We start from the raw sequence: 22,663 nt of genomic DNA, 5'->3' as shown, positions 1-22,663 counted from the left end.
ATTTAATATACAGACCGGCAAAATTTGCTAAATTTTGGCCAAAATTGTGACATTACTGGGTAAAAATTCATATATTTGACATATTTCACCTCAAATTGACGACGTAATATTTCCTTTTTAAAGGCCTATCTGTCAAATGTAGGAGTGGAAACGTGTTCTAGGGACGCTGAGGCATCTTCCTAAAGAGTTTCAAGAAATTTCATTTTTTGGCCAAATTTGAAAAAAAATGTAAGGGGTTTAATAGACCCCATTTTGGCAAAAAAAATTGAATTTTCTCCAATTACTCAGCAATGCTTAAGGATGCTCTGGGACCATGATTTAATATTCAGACCAGCAAAATTTGCTAAATGTTGGCCAAAATTGAGACATCATTGGGTAAAAATTCATATATTTGAATATTTTACCTCAAATTGTCGACGTAATATTTCCTTTTCAAAGGCCTAATTTCATTTTTCAGCCAAATTTTAAAAAATTGCAAGGGGTTAAACCCCTTGCAATTTTTTTATTTTTGGCCAACAAATGAAATTGCGCCAAACCTCCAGGAAAGAAGCCTACAGGACCCTAGAACACATTGCAACTCGATTTGTGGACTGATGTGCCCTTAGACATGAACAGTGCGTCGAAAATTTGGGTTAAAATCAGTGAAAATATGATTTTTCTCTCAATAAATCGATTATTTGTGCCCAAATCTTCGAAATAATGTAAGTTTTGAGTACTGTATATTTCTCTCCTTGCATCAAAAGTCACTTCTGCGTCGTTTGGAGAAAAGTCATTTTTTTGCCAAATTTGATGAAAAATGTAATTTTTTCATTTTTGGCAAAAAAAATGAAATTGCGCCAAACCTCCAGGAAAGATGCCCCAAGGACCCTAGAATACATTCCAACTCGATTTGTGGACAGATGTGCCCTTAGACATGAACAATGCGTTGAAAATTTGGGTCAAAATCAGTGAAAAATATGATTTTTCTCCAAAGAAATCGATTATTTGTGCCCAAATCTTCGAAATAATGGCAGTTTGAATATTGTATGTTACTCTCCTTGCATCAAAAGTCATTTCTGCGTCGTTTGGAGAAAAGTCATTTTTTGGCCAAATTTGATGAAAAATGTAAGGCTTACCCCTTGCAATTTTTTTATTTTTTGACCAAAAAATGAAATTGCGCCAAACCTCCAGGAAAGATGCCTTAAGGACCCTAGAACTCATTCCAACTCGATTTCTGGACAGATTTGCCCTTAGACAGGAACAATGCGTCGGAAATTGTGTCAAAATCAGAGAAAAACATGTTTAATTTTAATTGTATATTGATTATTTGTGCACAAATCTTCCAAATAATGGCAGTCTAAATGTTGAATGTACCTGTCCTCATCAAATTATTTCTGCGTAGTAGTTTACCGTCACTTTTGCAAATTATCGCCCCCCACATTCCTGCACACAAGTTAAAGGCAAGAAGGAAATAAAACAAAAATAAAAGAAACTCACAATCAGAAACTAACAAATAATCTCACCGCCAAGAATTTAAATTTGTTGGTGTTTTTTTTGTGTGTGCCAATATTTAAACTTACATTTAGCTACAACATACAATCAAAAGTCAGAAAACAGTAAAGAGAAAAAGTAAATACTTGGCCTTTCACCTAGATTGCATAATTAAAAGACAAGCCATTTTGCACCCTTCTACTTTTGCCCCCGATTTAAGTTTGTTCCATTTTTAGCAATGTTATTGTCCCCCCTTATGATTTTAGTTTCTCATTATATAGGCTACAAGGCCCATGACATTTTCCCTTCTACAAATGCAAGAGATAAAACCGTCATTTGAAATTCAATGATGAATATTCATATTGTCCGAAAATGATTGTGAATATTCATGTCGATGGGAGGATTACAAATATTCAGAGCAAACCTTTCTGGGTCGCTTGGCTTTCCAGAGGCGCAATTCAGGGAAGGGTGGGGCAGGGCACGGGGAACGGAATCCATCCCCTTCCGTCGAGGCCCTGTCACCCCCTTACAAAATGTGCCTCCTCAATAGTTGGGCTCAAAATTTCAACAGGAAAGGAGCCTTTATATTGTTTGAAACAATCCAGAAAATGATTCCCCAAAAACTTCGTTTGAAATTGGACCTATTTACGCCACTGTAGCTTTCATCTCTAAAAAATAAAAACCCAAAGAATTTCCGGAATTTCTGGTTCAAACGAGTCAGCTTACAAATTATAATGAACGAGGCAAATCCGTTAAAGTGTCTGTAGGCTAATCGAGACTACTGTTGCGACCAAAATTAACACAAATTGTTAGCATTTCTGAAATTGTTAATTTTTTTTCTTCAAGACTGGTGCAGGATGGCAACTGGTTCCAGTGCCTCAATTGCGTAATATACATTTATTAAAGACGCATATCTTATATCTGAAATATTTAACAGTAAAAGCAAACACCATTTTTTTTTTATGCTGCAAGGACGAAATTCGCCGTAACAATTTTGTTTTTACACAAGTGCACATAAGACCATGCAACACGTTATTTACAAGTTCGCATAGATAACTGTACCTGGCATTTTGTTTCCCACGAAGTATGGTGTATTTCTAGATTTGCTTGCCAGCTTCATTTTTGCCTGCCAGTGTCATTCTACTGGTGGCGTCCGCATGGATAGCTACCCTTCCCACACCAGGTCTTCATAATTACATGTATTTACAGTTCAATAACACAGCATGCATATATTCCCATCCACTTTCAACAAGTCACAACCAAACATACTTCCTGTAATTACACTGGCGCTCGATTTGAGGCTAGTGCGAAGCTGGCAGAAAGTTCCAATGTTCTGAAGTCTCGGTCTTTCATTTGAAGTGTTCTCCACAAATTGTCCTTCCGTTTTCCGATGCAAACTTGACTGACGTTCGGCGAGGCTCGACGGTCGACTTGTCCATCGTCGAGACGGTCGACTTGTCCATCGTCGAGTCTCTATTTGAGACTATAGTTAATATTTACAAACCTTACCTTTTTAAACTACAGTGATTAACCACAACAATTAGATATGCAAATATTACAATCGGCTTCAAATGAGCTCAACAAACTGATTCCAATTCACTAAACTACAATTGTTCAGCTTTAGTATTTACAGGTTTTTAGCATTTCTGTTGAACTTGATACAAGCGCAATTTGTTACAGCACATACTTTTCATCAACTCCTTTGAAAACAACTAGCTAATAAAACAAAACAATTCACAGAACACCTGTTTCAATCATGAAATATACAACGTAGACAAAGAATCAAGTTGTTTGAACTCATTTGTCCACCAATTAAACAGAAAAAGGGATTAAAATAATCAGAAATCAAAGTCAGAAACCACGATTACCAAAATTTTCATCTTTGCAGCTCCGTTAACTTTCCTGCAGTTGATCTTGGAGCTTGACTGGTTGATTAACTCTGCATCTCAATTTGAATAATCAAGTCACCGACGTTCTAAAACAATCTGCTTGCCTTTATCAACAGGACTTTAAAAAAAAATGTTCAAACTGCTAGGAAATCACGAATATATGAGTTAACAACATTTTGTTAATTTTTTTTTTTTTTTTTTTTGTTTTTTGGTGGTTTTTTTTTTTTTTTTGGTGGTATGGACAGGGAAACACTGGATAGGCATTCGCAGAATTTTGTAAAAACACAAAAATAATAGAACATAGCATTTATATGCTGATTTGTGCAGTGATAATTTTACGCAACAATCCAAGTACATGTACACCCAAAGCCAAGACACAAGTTCTCATTTTTACGATATAAAAAAATTACCTCTGAATATTTTAATGCCTTCCAAAGACACCACAACATGAGATTTCTGGACGTTAATACAGTTCTGAAGAGAACACCATTAAACCTGAAGTAAACGCTGCTGCTGCAACAGGGCATGCGAAAAATGATATAGGTAGTCCCCCCCAAAAAAGAAGCTTTGAGCAGATTATGGCCGTGAACTGGCCGAGCGATGAGGCAAAATCTTGGACTATGTGCGTTTTTAATTCCGAAAACTATTTGAGCCGATTTGAAATTAGACACATTACTGGTAGGCATTTGTTTCTGAGAAATCCCCCCCCCCCCCTGAAAAAAAATACAAAAATACAAAAATAACAAATAAAAGCCCACTTTTCAAGTCTTAGTACTGTGATAGCTTGGTAGACCAGAACATAAAGTATCACAAAAATTTAAGAACAACATTCTCGTAGAGCGATTTAAAATAAAATATTATTTAAAAAAAATCAGCAAAACAATTTGTACACCTTTAAAACAGAGGGAAATTTTGGTAATTCAATTTTGCATCAAGTGACAAAACCTTCACTTTAAAGCCTTGTATATTAAACAGGAATTGGATAAGAAACATACACCACGCGCAAGAAAAAAGAATCATATTATTGTCATCGTCTGGCACTTCTCGGGGACACGAATCATCTTCCAAGACTCACCCTGTTGGGTTAACTCCCCCCCCCCCCCACCCCAAGAATAATGGCAGTGAATTCATTATTTCCGTTATGCAAGCCAATGTTTTAGAAAAGGCATGCAACAAAGGAGTTTTAAAGATTCAAAGAGAGTCTAGGTCCCAGACCCTGAAATTTTGAAAGCCTTCACCTAACAGATCAATCAATCTACAATCCTGGCCAAATCTGGCTGGGCCCCAACCCCCCGGCCCCCGTTCTATGTTGCACGGTGTGTGCTCCATCAGCTGGAGAGAACAACATTGACTGGGGAAGCGGGGGAGTGGGTGACCGTGGCAGGCTCAGGAAGTGTCCCAACCATTTTGGCCGGGATTGTAGGTGTCACCTTGTGCATGGTGTATGGTTATTATCTTCGCCATTGCAACACAACATTGCACATTTACAAAAGCTGAAGCGACATCAAGAACTCCAACGAAAAATGTTTTGTCTCTAGCAAAAGAGACATCACCCCTACCAAAACAAAGAAAAAATCTTTCATATTTGCATAACTTTTCTTTTTTGAGGAAGAACAGGAGTGATTCAGGCACATTCTGAAGTTGATTTTGTATGAAAACTTTCCAGAAGCTGCTACCAGTTAAATTAACAAGTTGGAATTCTTTTTGCCCACTTCAGTAAAGGCAGACACGTTCGCGACACACAAATTGTGAAAATAATATTTCATCAACTCAGCTGTTAAGTTCATCATAAAGAAACACAAAGACGTGTCGAGACATACTTCAAGCAAACACTCTCTGCTACTAAGCTACTAATTCAGAATTGAAGGTACCAAAGTTAAGTCTCGAAGAGAGCAGCTTAACATCTGTGAACTAGCAGTTAGCATTCGCAGGTCTTGAAGTATGGCTTGAGTGAAAGGAAATCAATGAACAATTGCAAGTCCATGTGACAACTTATTGGCCAATTTGAATAAGATTAAGTAGAAGGAGACCCATTTCTTGCAGAGCACGAGTCCGGGTTTCTTTAGAACGGATTCCAGACCAAAAATCCCAAAGTTTTGTTCAGCCATCTCCTTCAGCATCAGAGCTTCACGTATTTTCAGTCTCCTCGGCACTGACTGCATTCCCTTCCCCTCCCACTGCGACTTCACTCGCACTCTCTGTGGGGGGATTTTCTTTGGCTTTGCTGTCGCTCAACGAATTGCCCAAAGGTGGGGCTGAATTCACCTGGTCATTATCAGAGTTCCTTCTCTCATTTTCAATTGGAGGGATGTTGGGTAAAGGGCCATTGTTCTCTGGCCCTGATTCAAGAGCCTGTTGAGGTGGCTGAGTTTGAGGTTGCACTGGGTCCGGGACATCTGCATAGAGTCCCTGAGGGGTTTTTGCCCTTGGAGGTTCTTCAGCTCCACTGGGCACAAAAGCTTCCGCAAGGGGATTGAGCTTGTGCGGCTCAGGTGCAGCAGCAGCAATCACAGGCTCTTTATCAGCAGCTGGTGGTAGACCTTGGAATAGAGGGGACTTGGGAGGTACAGCCTGTGAAGGATTCGGGAGTGAAGAGCTGCTGGCTTCAGGAGTTTGATCCTTAGCAACTGCTTCTGGCTTAGCCGCTTCAGAGGGTTGTTTAAGAATTCCACTTGGAGGCTGGCCAACAGGTGCAGGACTCAACAATGGCTTCGGGGATTGTTGAGGACTGGGCTCAGGGGGTACTTTTTGGTCATCAACGGGCTCATCTCTGGTGCCTTCACGTGGTTTATCGTCATAGCGTTCCCTGCGATCTCGGTCCCGGTCGCGATCTCTCCTATCACGATCGCGGTCTCTGTCACGGCTCCGCATGACCTCTCTGTCACGATCTCTGTCTCGATCTCTGTCCCGTCCTCGCATAAAGTCCCGGTCGCGGTCCCGGAAGCCACCCCTGTCCTGTTCCCGGTTCCTTTCTGGCTCCCGACCACGGTCCACATCAGGTCGGAATGGTTCCCTCTCCATGTCTCTATCTCCTGGTCGTTTCCACTCGCGGCCAAAATCTGGCCGACGTATGTCTCTATCATCTGGTCTCACAAAGCCACGGTCATCTCGGTCTCGGTTCCAATCAGGTCCTCTTGGGCCTCCAGGTGGTAATCGCCAATCCTGGTCACGCATCCCAATCCCAACTCTCTCCCGATCATCCCGGTCATGCCAGCCCCTTTCAAGCCACTTCCTCTCTCGCATGTCAATGTCCCTCTCACTGAAATCCTTGTCTCCTTTACCCATCAAGGGTTCCGGGGCAGGTCTACCACGGTCAGGTAGCATACGTTCTCTCTCCCCAGCAGGAGGCACAGGAGGTCCCCATCGGCTACGTCCAGCTCCACTTCGTTCTGGTGCTCCATCCTGGTTGCGCTCGCTGTCAACCCTCCCTCCTTCAATCTGAGGTGGTCCGCCTCTCATGCCTGGCTGGAATGGCTCACGGGTTTCTGCCTCCTGTTGTCCTGCCTGATTACCTCTTGCTTGTGGTCTGCTGTTTGGAGGTACTCCAGAGGGCGGTGGCATAGCTCCACGAGGAGGTATTCCTCCTTGAGGAGGTTGCATACTGCCTTGTGGGAGCATTCCTCCAGGTGGCGGCATCCCACCTGGTTGAGGCATTCCACCTGGGGGTGCCATACCTCCTGGCCTGTGCATTCCTCCAGAGCTTGCTATCCCCTGAGGAGGGATCATTCCTCTAACAGATCCACCCATCATCCCTGGATGAAGCTGTCTCATGCCCATCATCTGGAGTTGGGGTCCCCCGGGCTGCATCCCTTGATTTGGGATGTGGATCATCTGTCCCTGCATTGCAAACTGCTGTCCAGGTCCAGGAAGTCTCATCCTAAATCCTGGTGCAACGGCTCTTTGAATCAACGGCTGCCCTTGGATGCCAATGAGCGGTCTCATCAGACGAACACCAGGAGGAAATCGATTAGCATCCGTGAGAATATGCTCCTGAGACATCGGAGGACGTAGACCCATCTTGTCTTGGTCAGTGTTGCCAGTGGCTGGGCCACCTTCCAAGTGATTGGTGCCAGTCAGGGGGACCTTCTCTTCCCTCATATCAATATCCTTCCTTCCGGGCATGCCAGGAGAGGGGACCCTTTGTGCCATGTGATCCTTGAATTTACCAAGAATTGAGGCTGGTGGCTTTGGCACTGCAAAGACACCCTGAGGGGGACCCACATCCCCTTTTTCATTTGCTCCAGAGGTCGGTGGTCGGCCCTCATCATTCTTAGCCTGTTTTGTTACATCCGAGTTACTTCCTTCCAGTTGTGAGATGGTGACAGGCCCAGGTGGTCTCATCATGGGCGGCCGCAATCCTAACCTGAGGTCTTGGGTGAATACTGGTGGCAGGGTTCCCGGCTGGCCTGGATGAACTCCCATCAGGCTGGTTGGAGTGCCTCCTTGTTGCTGTATGCTGCGCTGTAGGGAAGCCATAGAGAAGGGGAAGCCTGGACGTGGTACCCCCATCACTGGCACTCCTTGCAGCTGCAAATGGCTCTCCTGTGTTCTACCAGACACTGGATCTCCACCAAGTCCTGGGATTCTGAAGTCCGGCTTGTCATCACTTGTGTTTGGCTTACTTGATTCCACGGTGGTAGCTATTTTCATAGCAGTGGTTGCTGGCAGGCCTGGCTGGCTGGTAGGAGGGGGCACTCCCCTTGGGAAGAGTGAAGGCGGAGGTACGCCTGATGGAACCGTACTAACTGGAATGCTAGCTGTTGTGGGTGGAGCTTGGAAACCTGGAGCGAAGCGGAACCCTGGCGGTGGCATCTGTGGAGTGTATCCAACAAAGGGAGGGAACACGCCGGATTGGAACACAGGCATGCGGACCATCTCGGGAGTGGCGCTTGGCACTGTGGCCTGAGGTTGGCTAGTGGTGGGTGGAACAGGGCCAGGTATTCTGGGTCTGATTGACATGGGCTGAAGGGTGCTTGGCACTGTGAGGTCGACTGTGGGTATGGCCTGGGCCATGTTGGGCCTGACTAGACCCAGGCCTTGCATCATGATCCCAGGGGCCACAGGTTGGCCTCCCATGGCAGTCGCAATCATCTGAGTGGGATGAGTTATCCCAGGAGCTGGGGTTTCCTCTTCAATTTCTTCAACTGGCAACTCTGCAAGTACAAACATATTAAAAAAACATCAGTACTTGTACCACTAATGAACAAGCTTATCTACAGCAAACAAGGCACAGTTCTCGCACAAAGAATAAAACACATCTGGAGACGGTCATCTTTTGGACTCACCTAGCTTCATGCCAGGAGGAAGTGTGGCCTCGTCAATGGCTGCTCCCTCTGCCAGCTCGTTGAGGTCCACCTCCGAGGGCAGGTGGTCCCAGGGAATGTAGGTCACCCCCTTCTCTACCTCCCAAAAGTCATTGTACTGCTTGTACTCCTTCACACCCCTGCCAGGGGCCCAGGCAATCTGGAAGGCAAGAACAGGATGTCAGAATAATGCTGATGCAGAATCAGAAAGGCGTGGATCTTGTAGCCTACATAGGGCATCACAGATCATTTTATTGGTGTGATGTTCAACACATTTTACATTATCGCATCAGAATGGTTTAATAATAAGCCAGTCCGGTATTTCAACTGCGCATGCGCACAATAATCTTGGTCTCAGGTCATTCGGAATAATAAAACACTCATCGAAGGCGGGTGAACATGCAAGGAGATGCTCGCACAACGCCCCCGCATTAATTACGAGCGGAATAGGTGTTTGCTGAACATCGCGTTAGTGATCTTATCCCCCACAACCTCTGACCTGGACTAGTTCATCGAGATAGCGAACTGGCTCGTTATCAATGCTATATGTACCTTGGCCGAGTTTCCAAACATCTTGCCTCTCCGCAACCTCTCCAGTGCCTTGTAAGCATCCAGTCTGTTCTCCATGCAGACGTAAGCACATCCTCTCGGGGGTACCAACTGTTGAAAATAGATAATGAAGGATTCCACATAAATTGTAAGGTATCACTATTTGCAATTCACATTAAAAGTTCAATCTAATTTCCGAATAAGGTCAGTTTGGAGCTGAACGGCTGCAGTTTTTCAAGAGTGCTGAATATTTTGTAAAACACATACATGTTTTTGTTGAAATGCTCGACGAAAATACACTTTAAAATTTATCTGCATTTAAAGCTTACGTCAACTTTTGCAATGGGTCCAAAATCCTCGAGATAATTTTTCAGTTCACTCTCAGCTCCAAGCTTGGGCAATCGGCCAACCCAGAGTGTCTTGGTACAGACTGCAAAGAAAGGAATAACAAGGTAGAAAAATGCCTCTGTTAAAGCCAATTTCACATAAAAAAGGTCTACACTGCAAGTCAAAAAGATAACTACCTGAAAGTCTGAGTGCTATTCATCATCCAAGTCAGTACAAAATGATTGAGGCCAAGTCAAAAGTCACGTTTGCTTTTTCTTGTCTAAAATTTAATTTTGAATTCAGATGTATCCCAAATACTCAGGAATCTCCTAGCTCTGAGATTAGACACGCAGGAATCACCTACCGCTGAGATATTATACTCAGGAATCGGCAACCACCGAGATTCAATATGTGGGAATCTCTTACCTCTGAGGTGTTTTACACAATATCTCCTACCACTGAGATGTTAAACTCAGGAATCTCCTACTACTGAGATTCAATACTCAGGAATCTCTTACCACTAAGATGTGTTACACAATAGTCTCATTATAACCAGTAGTTATACTAAATCATCTCCTACTACTGAGATATTTAGGCATGCAACTAGAAATTTCGAGAAAAGAAAAACGAGGAAACTTCAATCCACACAAGACTTTGTACATTATTTTTCAATTTGTAATGGCATTAATGAGAAGAAAAAAACGAGCGGATCCAAGGAAAAGGCGCATGTCTGTATATTATCTCAGGAATATCCTACCACTGAGATGCTTCTCCTTGAGAGGTGGAAGACCCTTCTTCTCCCTCTCCCTCTCCTTCTCTCGCTTCTCTTTGTCCTTCCGGCGTTCCTCCTCGTCCCGATCCCTTCGCCTCTCGTGCTTGTCCCGGGACCTCGACCGCTTGGAGCGACGGGTGCGGCTGCGAGAACGTGACCTCTTCTTCCGCTTGGAACGGGACCGGGAGCGGGAGCCTGAGCGGGACCGGGAGTGGGACCGCGATCGCCTTCTCTTTGGGGACCGAGATCGGGATCTGCAACAAATATTCATAAGAGTTTTAGGAAATTTTGCGAGTTTTTCAGAACAGGCCAACATTCGTAACTATAATTTTTTGCCAATGGATGTTAGTAAAAACACTTCTACCACTACATTACCAAGTCTCTATAAGCACAATTCTACAAATGAGCTAAACAAGCTAAACAAAGGAAAGAAAGGAATGCAGACAATGCCTTCAGCTACCTCATTTCAGACTCAACCAAACATCCTCTATACTTAGACACAAAAGCAGCCTGAGTTTGAACTGTTGTAGCCTCAAACTTAGTCTCAAAAGACAAATGGCATGCACATGTTTTCGAAAAATGCGTGGAAGGTCTGCCAACATACAACTGACCTACCTTTGTCTGGTAATTCCGTGTGTAATATAAGAAGCAGCAAAGAAACAATACAGAGGAAAATTGGTTAAATACGTGCACAGTTTATGTTAAAGCGGAATCCGGCGACCAGAATTAGAAGCTGTTACTGCAGTGGTACCACGTTCATGCGCATGCTGCACGCATTCTTAAAAGACAAGGCAAGCGCGCATTTTGATAACGCAATTGGTCGAAGGAGCCCAGAGTGCCTGCGTACTACCTGAGCGCGACTCATGCAAGCCTGGTACCACCTCAGAAAATGGCGGTTGACAGATTAGTCAGTACGGAGCCTTGTTTAATACGTGTTAAGAACCATCAAATTCAGGTATAAGTCATAATTTTAATCTGTGACATCTTTGTCCAAGTAAACAATGGTAGTGTAACATAATAGTTATTAGTCCAAACCATGAAAATAAAACAGTTGATTAGTAATAAAGCAGAGCCAGACTGCATGGTCTTGGTCTTGCATTCACCCAAGCAGTTTTGTGTATATGAGGGTGTGTGCATTCAACAGTTGATCTGTCTATCAAAATTCTATATGCAGTCTTAAAACAAAATGACACTGAAAGACAAGCTTCTCATAGAGCTTGAAACCTCGCCCAATCCCATTGCACTATGGTAAGTTCAGATGGGTTTTGACTTTCAAGCACATAGGGCCGATGTCACAATACAAAACAGTTCGCCAAATGCCGAATGATTGCGCTGAATAATTAGCCAAATCATTTGGGTATTTTCTTTCCAACAGTTTGAGGTCCTCTAAAATGATGGGCCTCTTGCCATCCAGTCCAGCTGTGGAACAAAAAGGAGGGCATTTTCGCCCTTGCTTCCCCTATCAAAGACGTGTGTGTAATCCCAAACTTCAAAGGTTCACCCACCACTAATCTCCCAGAGCCAAGACTTTTGTTAACGCAACAGATTAAAATCTTGCATGCCAAGATCAGCACTGAATGATTCGGCCAAAGTGGAACTCCTTCCAACCTAACTTGTGAGCGGTGAAGCCTGAACTGCTTGGCACTCCATTCTGAAGTGGTTGGCAGGGCTATCTTTTTGGAACCGTTCAACGGTTAAGGAATTATCTCTATCGTGTGACATGGGACCTTAGCCTATATGCCTACCTGCTTCTGTCGCGGTGTCGAGACCGCTTGTGCGACGACACAATCTCCCCTTCCTCCTGATCCTCGTCGTGGTGCCGCCGCCCTGACCGCCGCTGCTGCTGCTGCTCCTCCTCCTCCATGGCTGCCGCTTCCTGCTGCAGCTTCTGCATCTGCAGCATCTCCTCGTCTGGGTCCTGGTCCAGATTGATGGTGGGCGCCTCGGTCGCTGGCTCTGGCGGAGCCTCGGGCTCCGGGGGCTGTGGAAGGAAAAACATTTGCAGTACTATAACAATCATCGTTTGTAGTGGTGGGGGAACAGTCCCATCCATAAACAGACATCATTGAGATCCAACTTCCAGTGAACATACACAATCTAATACAATGTAGTTCAGATCCTACTTGGTTAAGTCCCGCCCACCAGGAGTTTGAGGGCTCCGCGGGACTGAGTAGGGTACAGCCCAGCCCCGCTTACTTTGAATGAGATCTGATGCCCTTTAAAAGTTATACAAGGACAGTGTTACCAAACTCATTCACAGTGTATGAACAGCAATAGAAAGGAGTCATGTCTTCACACTTGAAATCAACAGCAACTTGCGTTGTAAGAAGCCACCTTTCAAGGCAATAGCCACAGTTGCGTGTCGTGTCTACTGAAGCATGAGCAGCCTGGCTCCTTAGTTCCCTTTGTTAGCTCAAAGCGATAGCTTCGGCATTATCAAAGAGGACTGAAACTGTCAATCAAGTGATTGCGAACAATGAGCAAGGACAGGCTTTTAACGGACAACCTATTAGTCAAGGGTAGGGAATATAGAAGCCAGAAAGCCGAAGTATGGCCTGGCTTTTGAACGGCGAGGCCCAACCCGTCAGAATTTCTCGCCCTAAGATTACAGAGGACTCAGACAGCTTCCTTGCCAAAATGCTTGGAGAGTTAGGCTTTTTGTGTTTTGGTTTTATATACATATTGTTGTCATCCCGGCCTAATCTTCACCTGCATCATCTTGGCATAGCCCGGAGGCATAGGCGGCATCGCCGGTTGTTGATGTCTCAGCTGCAGACGTAAGAACTCCTGCTGGCTCTGGGCGTTCTTGAGCTCCTCCGTCAATCTCTGGACGGCCTGTACGTTGGACTCCAGGCCTGAGGCCTTGGGCTGGGGGATGGACGTTGGGTGGGGCTCCTTGGTGTCTTCTTCCTCCTCGTCTCCGTAGTCAAAGTCTAGCAATGCCTGTGGATAAGAAAAATGTTGGGATCGTAAAAGTTTAAGGGCTTGAGGCCAACTGAACTATTCAGACCTACATTCGCGGTTCCCCATGTAGTCAATGTCTTTGTACAACTCGCATAGTCAAACCCTGCTCCAGTAAATTTCTTTGTTTCACTTTTTAAATATTGAAATAAGTTCACTTGGACTTACTTTATTGAAGCCAAGCGCCTTGGCTTCAGCCCCAGGCGCAGGGACCGGCGTTGGCACCGCTGGCTTGCTGCTCTCCATCGACTTGCTGTTGCTGCTGCTGCTGCCTGCGTTGTTGGTGCTGCTGCTGCCGGTGGCGTTCACCTTCCCAGTCAGGGTTGACAGGTAGGCTGTCAGCGTTTGGATCTGGTCCACGAGGCTGCTGTCCAGGACGAGGCCGGTGTTGCCGCTGCTCGCTGTCATGTCTGTCACTTGCTTCTGCCGCTCCAGCTGCTGCTGTAGCTGCTGCAACTGCTGCAGTTGCTGCTGCTGCTGTTGTGGGGAAACGTGAACCATGTTTATTTTTATATATAAGAAAAATTGACGTGAACTTCCGGGCAATGGATCATGCAAACGTGTGAGTTCTGTGCCTACACTAGTCAATGCCTGGTATCAAGACATGCTTATAAAAAAACGGGTGCGAACTTATGATACTATATTCAATATGCAAATTCAATATAAGTGTCTCCACCCTTTGCCTTTGGACTGTTTCCAATTTGCATATAAGCCCCTCCCACCACTGAATTGCATACATCTTACACAGTGCTTGCGATGGACCTTGATCGAGAAACCATGGTCACCTGACTGAAACTAATGATCTAATTGGTCAACAGACACAGTTTGATGGCCAGTCAGGAAGGATCCACAATTTTAAGTTGCATTCTTCGTGCTCTTCATCAAATTGATTTTATTTTCTATTAATAAAGTTCCAACTTGTATGTTTTATTCCAACCTCAAAACTCATTCAAATTTTTTTGGAAGTCTGAAATCCTCTGAACAAAGATTTCTGTTTTATAAACAAACAGATCAACTTAGCAAGAAGACTGGTTCCCAGTCCGTACATGTACATTAACGATACTGATTGTGGGGTGTGAGCCAGCCTATCCCATTACCCCTAATTCGAAATTGTACAGTAATAAACAATTCAGTAATAATACACAGCCAATTTTTTTTTTCAGTCCATGTCTCACTCAAAAGAGAATAACATTTGTTTTGCCAGAAAATTAGCAATTTAGAAAAGGGATCTATTTTTCGGGATGAAGCTCAAAAAGAGCATTGGGAACTTTCATAAAAAGAGCTGCTTTAACCTTCATAGACCCAGTTTACTTACAATCTGCTGTTGCTGGGTTTGTTGCAGGATCTGCTGGACCGTGCTCAGGGCATCATCTTTAGCAGGGGCGTCGTTCTTTCCCGCCTTGGGCTCGGTGGTTTGGGACAGCCACGCCTTGACATCTGGCTTGTCTGATTTGGGGACGGGCGGGGCTGTCACTGCGGCCTCTGCAGCTGCTGTGGGATGTAACCAAAAAAATAAAAAATAGAATGGTTTCATCCTCAATCCTAAACTACCTTACGGTAAAATGTGGATACTACCCTTAATCCTCCGAAATCGTTGGTTATTACTGTAATTTTCTGTGGAGGGGTGACCGCTGCCTCAATCCTTCAAAATCCTCCAACTCACTTAAAGACGTTGGAGCAGTGCGGATGATACACAGAAGCAGTACGGATGATATCCAGCATAATGTAGGCCTCCATTATGCATAGCTGAACATAAACAATGCAGGGTACAGCTTAAGACCTTGACACATTGCATCCTCCAAAATCAAGCCGCATCTAACAGGCGTACAGCCTCAAACCTCCAAAATCTTCCAAAAGCCCCCGGTTGATTTCAGAGGAAGGTGGGGATTAAAAGTAAACTTTCCTTTTAACCCTAACCCTTGGAGCACTTTTACAAGAAAATATACTGAATCTGCCAAAATCCACCAATTTTGTCACGAAAAAAATGTTGATGTCCCGAGTCCATCAGAATCCACCAGTGAGCCATCAGAATCCACCAGCGTAGTACATATACCGCGTACGCACTAAACATATCCAAGGAGTTAAAATGTTGAGATCCTGAATCCATCAAAGTCTCCCAACTGCTCAATACGGAGGTATCCTGAATCCATCAAAATTCTGCAGTACCGCTAGGCTTACTGTCCTGAATCCATCAAATTCCCCAAACGTTTTCAATATGGAGGTATCCTGAATACGCCGGAATCCTCCAAAACAGGGGTGTGGATTTTGATGGATTCAGGTACGTTAACCCTAACCCACCTCACTCCTCCAAAATCCTCCTAGCGGTTTTGGAGGATTCTAGAGGATTGAGGATGAATGGTGATTGAATCAAATGAGGATTCTGGAGGATTGAGGATGAATGGTGATTGAAGCACATGAGGATTTTGGAGGATTGAGGATGAATGGTGATTGAAGCACAAGAGGATTTTGGAAGATTGAGGATGAATGCATTTTGAGGCAGGACTGTCTGATGATTTTGAAGGATTTGGCGTTGGTTATCCTTCATTTAAACACGAGTGCAAAGTTTTGGGATGAGGAGAATTTTGGAGGATTGAGGATGAATGCATTTTGAGGCAGGACTGTCTGACAATTTTGAAAAATTTAGGCGGAGTTGCAAAATTTTGGAAAAATTTTGAGGATTTTTGAGGATTGAGGATGGTTGTAAGCAACAAGGGCCTAGAGGGTTAGGGTTAAGGTTAAATTTCAAAGTTATTTGGCATTAAGAGCTGAACTTTACCAGCTTTCTCCGGATTCGCCATGTCCAGCAGAGGCTGAATGAGATCCGCAGTGAAGACGGAGTTCTTCTGCCAGAGGTTCAGGACCCGGACGATCTTGGCCCGCCCCTCTGGGGGACACTTGAAGAGGAACTGGAAGGTGTTGACGATGTTCTTGGCAAAGCGAGGCGCGAAGACATCCTTCTCAGGTCCAAACTAATTTATTGAGAAACAAAAACAAAAACAGGATGAAAAATAAATTCCGAACAAAGGTTAGATTTTCAAATGTAAAATTGTTCATCATGTCATGATATCAAATTTCAATTTAGAGAAAGTACGATTTGTTTCCAATCAATATTAAGTGATCCTCCTGACAAATTAATCTGATCAGCGTGTTTGGATTTGGGAAATGCCACATAATTATGAACAATGCCAACATTTCAAAATGGTCCATATGCCACAAATGAAACATGTATATCATTTTGAAGCAAAAAAGCTCAATGACTAATTTCTTTGTTTTTTTAAAATCAGTAATATGCTTTATCGGAATTAAAATCCACTTTATGCTTATAACTGTAATTATGTACACCGTTGCACTGTCCAAAAATGTATGTCAGACAGAGTGGGACTGCCCAATCACAAATACACAATATTCCAACTTAACAATTATTTGTTCTCATTAGCTCAATACCCACGGTACAACATTCCAATAATTATGGGATTCCAGAATAAGCTTTGCATTTTGTGATTCTTGGACTTACCTGATGGCGTGACTGCCTGACGATAGAATCAATGACATAAAGGCCTGGCACCTTGTACTCTGGCCGACACTACCCAAAAAAAAAAAAAAAAAAAAGTTAATTTGTATGTTACGTTTACACAAACAGGGCTAAAATTACAGTGAACTAATAACCACAAAGCTAAATCCAACAAGAAAATGAAAAAGTTCGCTACTTTCAAATTTTTTCACCACCATTTTTGTTTCCTACAGATCAGTTTAACATCAAACAAAACAGCTGTTGAAGATGGATTTAGCCTTCAAACATTATTGCCTTTCAATCAAAATTCAAATTTGTGATTTTCTCTATTTTGGCAACAGTAGGCTATTATGAAAAGTGTGGGAGAATAGTGATTAGGGTTCGTGACTCATGAGCAGAGGGTCAGGGGTGCGAATCCAGCTGCTGGCCACATGTTGTGTCCTTGGGCAAGCCACTTTACTCCCACTACTCTCTCTCCACTCAGGAGTAGAACTGAGGACAGGCATTAGCCTGGGAGCAACCTGTGATGGACTGGCATCCCATTGGGGAGGGGTGGGGGGGGGGGGGAAGAAATATTCTCAGTAATTTCATGCAATAAAAGCAGAGATAAACACTGATAGGCCATATTGGATCATGACAGACTTTACTATCATGTAAAGTACTTAATATTTTGTAAATTTTGCAGTTAGTTCAAGATTTTCAGCTGAAGGTCAAGTCCTGTTCTCAATGGTGTGTCCTCTGCTTTGCTAACTTTTCTGACTCACCTTTTGTATGAATTTCTCCACACTCTGCACCACATGCTTGTAGAACTTGATGGCTTTGATGGCCAGCTTGGTGACCTGGGTCATCTTGGCCCGAGAGATGGGCGGTTTGCTCTCGTACAAGCTCGACAGCTGAAAAAGCAACACATGAGTACATCATTTAGCCCTTGCTGAACTGCACCTTCTAAAGCCCTTTCAATTAAAATTGTTATTTAAGCAGCCACAGACAGTCAAAATTTTCCATCCACTTCCCTTGATATAATTTTAACGCAGGCTAGTCACCAGCAGTCAGATCCAGAGATGCCACAGGGTCTGCTTGAAAAAAACGGAACTGGGTCTGCTTGAAAAAAAAAGGAACGGCTGCATGAAAAAAACGGACTCTTTTGTGTGTGAAAAAGCCACTCCGTGTCCGACACAAAGTCCCCGTTGTCATCTTTATCTTGTAGCCAAGCCAAGTTCTGTTTATTTTTTAATTTTGCTTCTATGGCCTTTAAAGCTGTCGGTTCGTTCAATCACTTTGACTTTTTCCAAATTCCTAATATTTATTCTGCCTACCCGAATTTCCAACGTAATATTCGACACGAAACATGCATGATTCCACAACACTGCTGTCGGTGTACATGATCCTTGCACTACGCGATGCGCTCAACGAAAACATGGTTGGTACCCGCAATTTTTGTATTCACATATATCACTGCGATCGGAAACCACCGATAGCTGAAATGATAGACTTGATTTCCAGGCTGAATGCTACGTGTGGTTAGCACACAACACACCCGCACGCGGTGAAGCACGCGCGAGGCGCCATTGTATACTGCGTGCAATTAAGTACGTTGGCCGCTTGTATCGCATGCAGGCTCGGCAACAACATACACAAAGACTGTTTTTAAGACTACTTCAACGAACAACGTTGTGCCATTCGTGCGCCTAAATGTACTAAATCGAGGTAAAAATCAACGCATTTCCACAGTTCTTCTTCTCTTTTCTGGTTAATTTGACGGCCGGAAAAACCGGAATTTGTGAGATTTTTTTTAAAAACCGGAATTCCGGTTAAAACCGGAAAAGTGGCATCTCTGCAGATCATAATGTTAAGCAAGCACTGTGGCTAGTCAAACACAGTCAACAGACCATGAACAAACAAAGCAGGCAAGTTGTGGGCACAGCTGGCTTCTCAATTACCTACAACCAAAGCAAAGCTGTGGTGAGTTACATAAAAACAGTCACGGCCATTCAATCTTGCTTTTTGTAGGCTGGGAGTTCTTAACTTTTGAAAACAGTCACTTGATTGATTTTGACTGAGGACTAATTGCACAGAATGTATGTTTGCATAGGAGGGTTAATGCAATCCTTGAATCTGCATTGTCCCATTTAACATTATTTTCAATTTGTGGTTTGCCACTTTAAAGGATATTTTGGTGTCCTTTTTGTTTTTATGCTAATGCAAATTTCCATATCCATAAGCAAAACTGTGATGTCATTCTGGGCAGAAAACTCAAATGTTACAGCTACATGTATTTCAGCACAAAAAGTTGCTAGAATTGGATATTTGGCTGTCGTAAATTTTCTTGTCTTTGGTGATTCTTTGTTTGGCAGTAAGCCAATGAGCAACCCTTTCTCACATGTGTTTTTAATGTGCACATTTTGGGTTCAAAATTTCAACAGAAAACCACTAAACTGAACAGTGTGTTCCTGAAATGACATCACAGCAACAGCGCTCTCAGTTGTCTGGGAAAGCCTGGAATATTTTAAATGTTTAAAGAAGTGCACTTTCCAATAAAATTAACCAAAAAGGAATGTCAAATCAGTTTCATACATTTAAGAGGAGCAGAAAGTTGCACAAAATGTGTTCCTAAGAAAGCTTCATCGCAGGAACCCTTTAAATCTTCAGAACTACAAGCACCACAACCTCAAATGTGGTATCAAATTTAAGGGGATAACAAGATCTTTCATTTGAGTGGAGTGCAAGTGAGATGAAATGAAGTATTTTTTTTTTGGCCACAAAAAAAAACCCTGGTTTTGGGCCAACATGGATTTCAGTAGTCATTTTGGCACCTTGTTTTAACATGCAAAACGTGAGTGTTATTGTGAGCTTTTGTTTTTAAGGCAAAGAGAAAGGTTCATATCCTATATCAAAAGAGCTTTTTTTTGTTAAGTAGTTTCTTATGTATGGCATTCTAACTTGTACCTAAGATTGGCGGAAAAACTGTAGCATAACTTAAACCGTAACAATAACTAACAAAGATTTGTTGCAATGCTTTACTCTGATGAGGGAAATTGAGAAATGTTATATGTCAAAACATTTGCCAGTAGGCCCCCCCCCCCCCTATAAGTAAGAAATTACAGAAATACTATAATTTGTTTCAGCTACATTCCAATTTGAGGAAACATTCTTTGCAATGACAAAACCAACCAAGATTAGATGTCGAATTGCAACTCACATAAGTAGTCTAAGTGATTTTGCTTATGCTTGTGTTACAATTGCTATTAACATTTCTGGAAAAACACCAAAATGGACAATTGATACCCACACATGTTGATATTGGAGCCGAAAGAGTGGAGCTCCATTCCTTAAAGCTATAGTCCATCATTTGCAACCATCCGAAAAAGTAACTGGCATTTTATTGTTGAAAAACATACTTGGTTGAAAGATAGTAAGTGGACAAAACTCCCTGTGAAATTAATCTTTCTGGCAAGCTATCATTTTGAAGTAATCAACGAAAGAAGGCCTTTCCAACGGTGCGTCTTAAGATGCACTGTAGGAAAATTTAAATTAGTAGTTCGTTTTGTTATTCGGTGCAGCGCGCGCAAGCATTGGCACGACGCACAGGCGCGCGCGGTTGCTATAATTCGTCGGATCAGTGCGCGACATCGCGTATAGCTGCAATTCAAAACAATTCAAAACATGATTCAGCAACTTTTGATTTGAAATTGAGATCCTAGAATGCTGTTTTTCTCGGAATATACAGCTGAAGCTGAGCTGAAACTTCATCAGGTTAGTTGTTCAGTATCCTTCATTAGATTTTGAACACTTTTGTTGCTTCAAACGAACAAAATACACAAATTACAAATGATGGACTATATCTTTAAAATGTAATGAAACTAACCGTGGAATTGCCCGTACACACTTTCACGGAAGAACAAAAGATTTTGAATCTAGTGTCCAAAATCTGAGATTTTGCACTTACGCTATCTAAAAGTTTTATGAAATTGATGTCAAAACCTCCACTAGACACCTACAAACACAGACATGTTTATGTTACATAACTAGTGTGGACATTCCTTTGTTTTCGTGTAGTTAAGAAAAATCTTTGAAAAAAAACCCTCATTTTACTCACACTGTGCAAACTCTTCCAAACCAATTTTTTTTTTATGATTCTCTTGAGTATTACTCTTCATTTTGCGACAAATAAACCTAACCCCAAAATGCCTCTAAAACTGTTTTCCAGAGAGGAGGAAACCTTGTGTGGGCGTGGGCAAGTCCACACAATGTATCTGAAAACTGGTTTATGTGGACAGCTTATGTTCGGAAGTCCACACAGTGAACGTAATGCTTGTACAGAATGAAAGTTGGCCACAAAACAGAAAATTGCAGATCCAAAAAATTGCAGATTTTGCAATCAACCGCACACTTCTATTATTTCCCCCGCTTGGTTGGAGGATTTTGCAGGATTGAGGTTACATCCTAGCAAAAATGCCTAGGGAGCTAGGGTTAACAGAAAGAATAATTACCCAAAAAGTACTGTACATTAGAAAAAAGTTGTTAAAAAAATTGTTGATTGGGAACTACATGTAGGCTTTTACTGATCTTTGAAAAATGTTGACAAGTCTTTCGTGACTCTGTAAATCCTCATATGACACTGTGTCCCTTTCAACTTTATAAAGTAACAAATTTGGTGATGATGAACGACCATCATTAGTTTGTATATCTGCCATCCTTTTTCCAACAAAAATAAAATTTAGTGTAATGAGATGAATTTAAAGTTACAAAATGCTGCATCGTACACAGAAGAATTGAAAGTGAAATGGGAAATTTTGCCATAAAAATAAATATTAAATTGTCTACAAAACTATGCAATTTATTTTTAATTCTAGAACTGATTTCATATGATGTTCACCATCCGATTTAAGAAATATTTAGGCGCCGTCTAATATTGAAAATTACCACACAATGTTTCCAAAACTATGGAACTTATTTTTTCATATACAATAAAAATTATAGAAAAGAAGGCCTATGGGCAGGTAACTATGGGGGCGGGGGGGGGGGGGAGCATATGCCTATTTCTATTTAATTTCAGAGATAGAAAACCACAAAAACACAAATATTAAAAAAAAGACTTGCAATTGCTGAAAAAAATACCTCTAAATAAGTTTCCCTGCGAATATCTTATTTGTCATGTTTGTGCAAATCTTAACATCTCCTTCAAATTGTGCCCATAACAGTTCATAAAATAAAACAAATCCAGATGCCACTTGATTTCAATGTTCGACCAACAGAGGGCGCTTTCATTTTTCATGCCTTTTCACGAGTTTTGTCTACATCAATCTCCATTTTCTCCCGTGTTCTTTCATACCACACTTTTCTAATAAAGGGTCGTATATTAAACAAACCTTTGTTAACATTATGGGGCAGAAATCGTTAATAAAATGGCCGTGCCTGGGCGAATAAAACGCCCAGACCGGCAGTCGATGACATGATGATCTTCGATTGTGTGAAAACTGCGGCAAAGCCGCAACCGGGTTGGTCATATCCAAAAATCATTACTTAAAAAAATTGCATGATTGCAAAATCTTACCTCATTGTTGAATACCCGCACGGCATCCATGATTATGAAAGAGTAATTCCAAGTTCCTAATGAGAAGATATTTCCTTCATTTCGGGTAAAATTCCACGTCCAAAAACAACGTTAAATAATCCACCGGGCGACTTTCCCCCACGCGATAGCGCAGAAATTCATGGCGCGCACGTGATATCCCATAATTTTTCCGAGCACTCCCACAACGCATTCGTTGATTGGCTAAAATTTTCCCGGTACTCATTTCTCAGCCAATCATATTCGCTTTGCCTTGAAAATAACTTCGTCACGGGTTCATCTGGTATCCGAACGCTTGATAATTATTTA

General features: G+C 42.5%; 1 protein-coding gene across 2 annotated transcripts; it reads right to left on the bottom strand.

Moving 5' to 3' along the window:
• Positions 1 to 1,493: 1,493 nt before the first annotated feature.
• LOC119730570 (SR-related and CTD-associated factor 4-like) lies at positions 1,494 to 22,521 on the bottom strand. Of its 2 annotated transcripts, none has more exons than XM_038203547.1 (13): positions 22,337 to 22,521; positions 17,547 to 17,675; positions 16,786 to 16,854; positions 16,048 to 16,240; positions 14,587 to 14,762; positions 13,440 to 13,748; positions 13,020 to 13,253; positions 12,056 to 12,291; positions 10,296 to 10,564; positions 9,541 to 9,641; positions 9,215 to 9,322; positions 8,645 to 8,822; positions 1,494 to 8,512 (listed from the first exon to the last, which is right to left on the bottom strand). In XM_038203547.1, exons 1-13 carry the CDS (start codon positions 22,364 to 22,366, stop codon positions 5,487 to 5,489), a joined length of 5,058 nt encoding a protein of 1,685 aa, XP_038059475.1. In that variant the 5' UTR covers positions 22,367 to 22,521; the 3' UTR covers positions 1,494 to 5,486. The 2 variants fall into 2 exon arrangements, with proteins under 2 accessions (XP_038059475.1, XP_038059476.1); XM_038203548.1 differs by having other exon boundaries at positions 14,587 to 14,759.
• Positions 22,522 to 22,663: the final 142 nt, after the last annotated feature.

The sequence above is a fragment of the Patiria miniata genome, unplaced genomic scaffold, assembly GCF_015706575.1.
Source record: "Patiria miniata isolate m_02_andy unplaced genomic scaffold, ASM1570657v1 HiC_scaffold_22, whole genome shotgun sequence".
Lineage (NCBI taxonomy): Eukaryota > Metazoa > Echinodermata > Asteroidea > Valvatida > Asterinidae > Patiria > Patiria miniata.
Note: the sequence above shows the minus strand (reverse complement) of the source record. Positions and strands in the feature narration are given on the sequence as shown.

Bases quoted from the DNA above. Each gene is read 5' to 3' on its own strand.
- LOC119730570 (XM_038203547.1), bottom strand. From the start codon at position 22,366: ATGGATGCCGTGCGGGTATTCAACAATGAG. The intron at 14,763-16,047 runs GTAAAGTTCAGC...TACATCCCACAG, and splicing joins GGCGAATCCGGAGAAAGCTG to CAGCTGCAGAGGCCGCAGTG. The intron at 10,565-12,055 runs GTAGGCATATAG...TATTTGTTGCAG, and splicing joins CGACACCGCGACAGAAGCAG to ATCCCGATCTCGGTCCCCAA.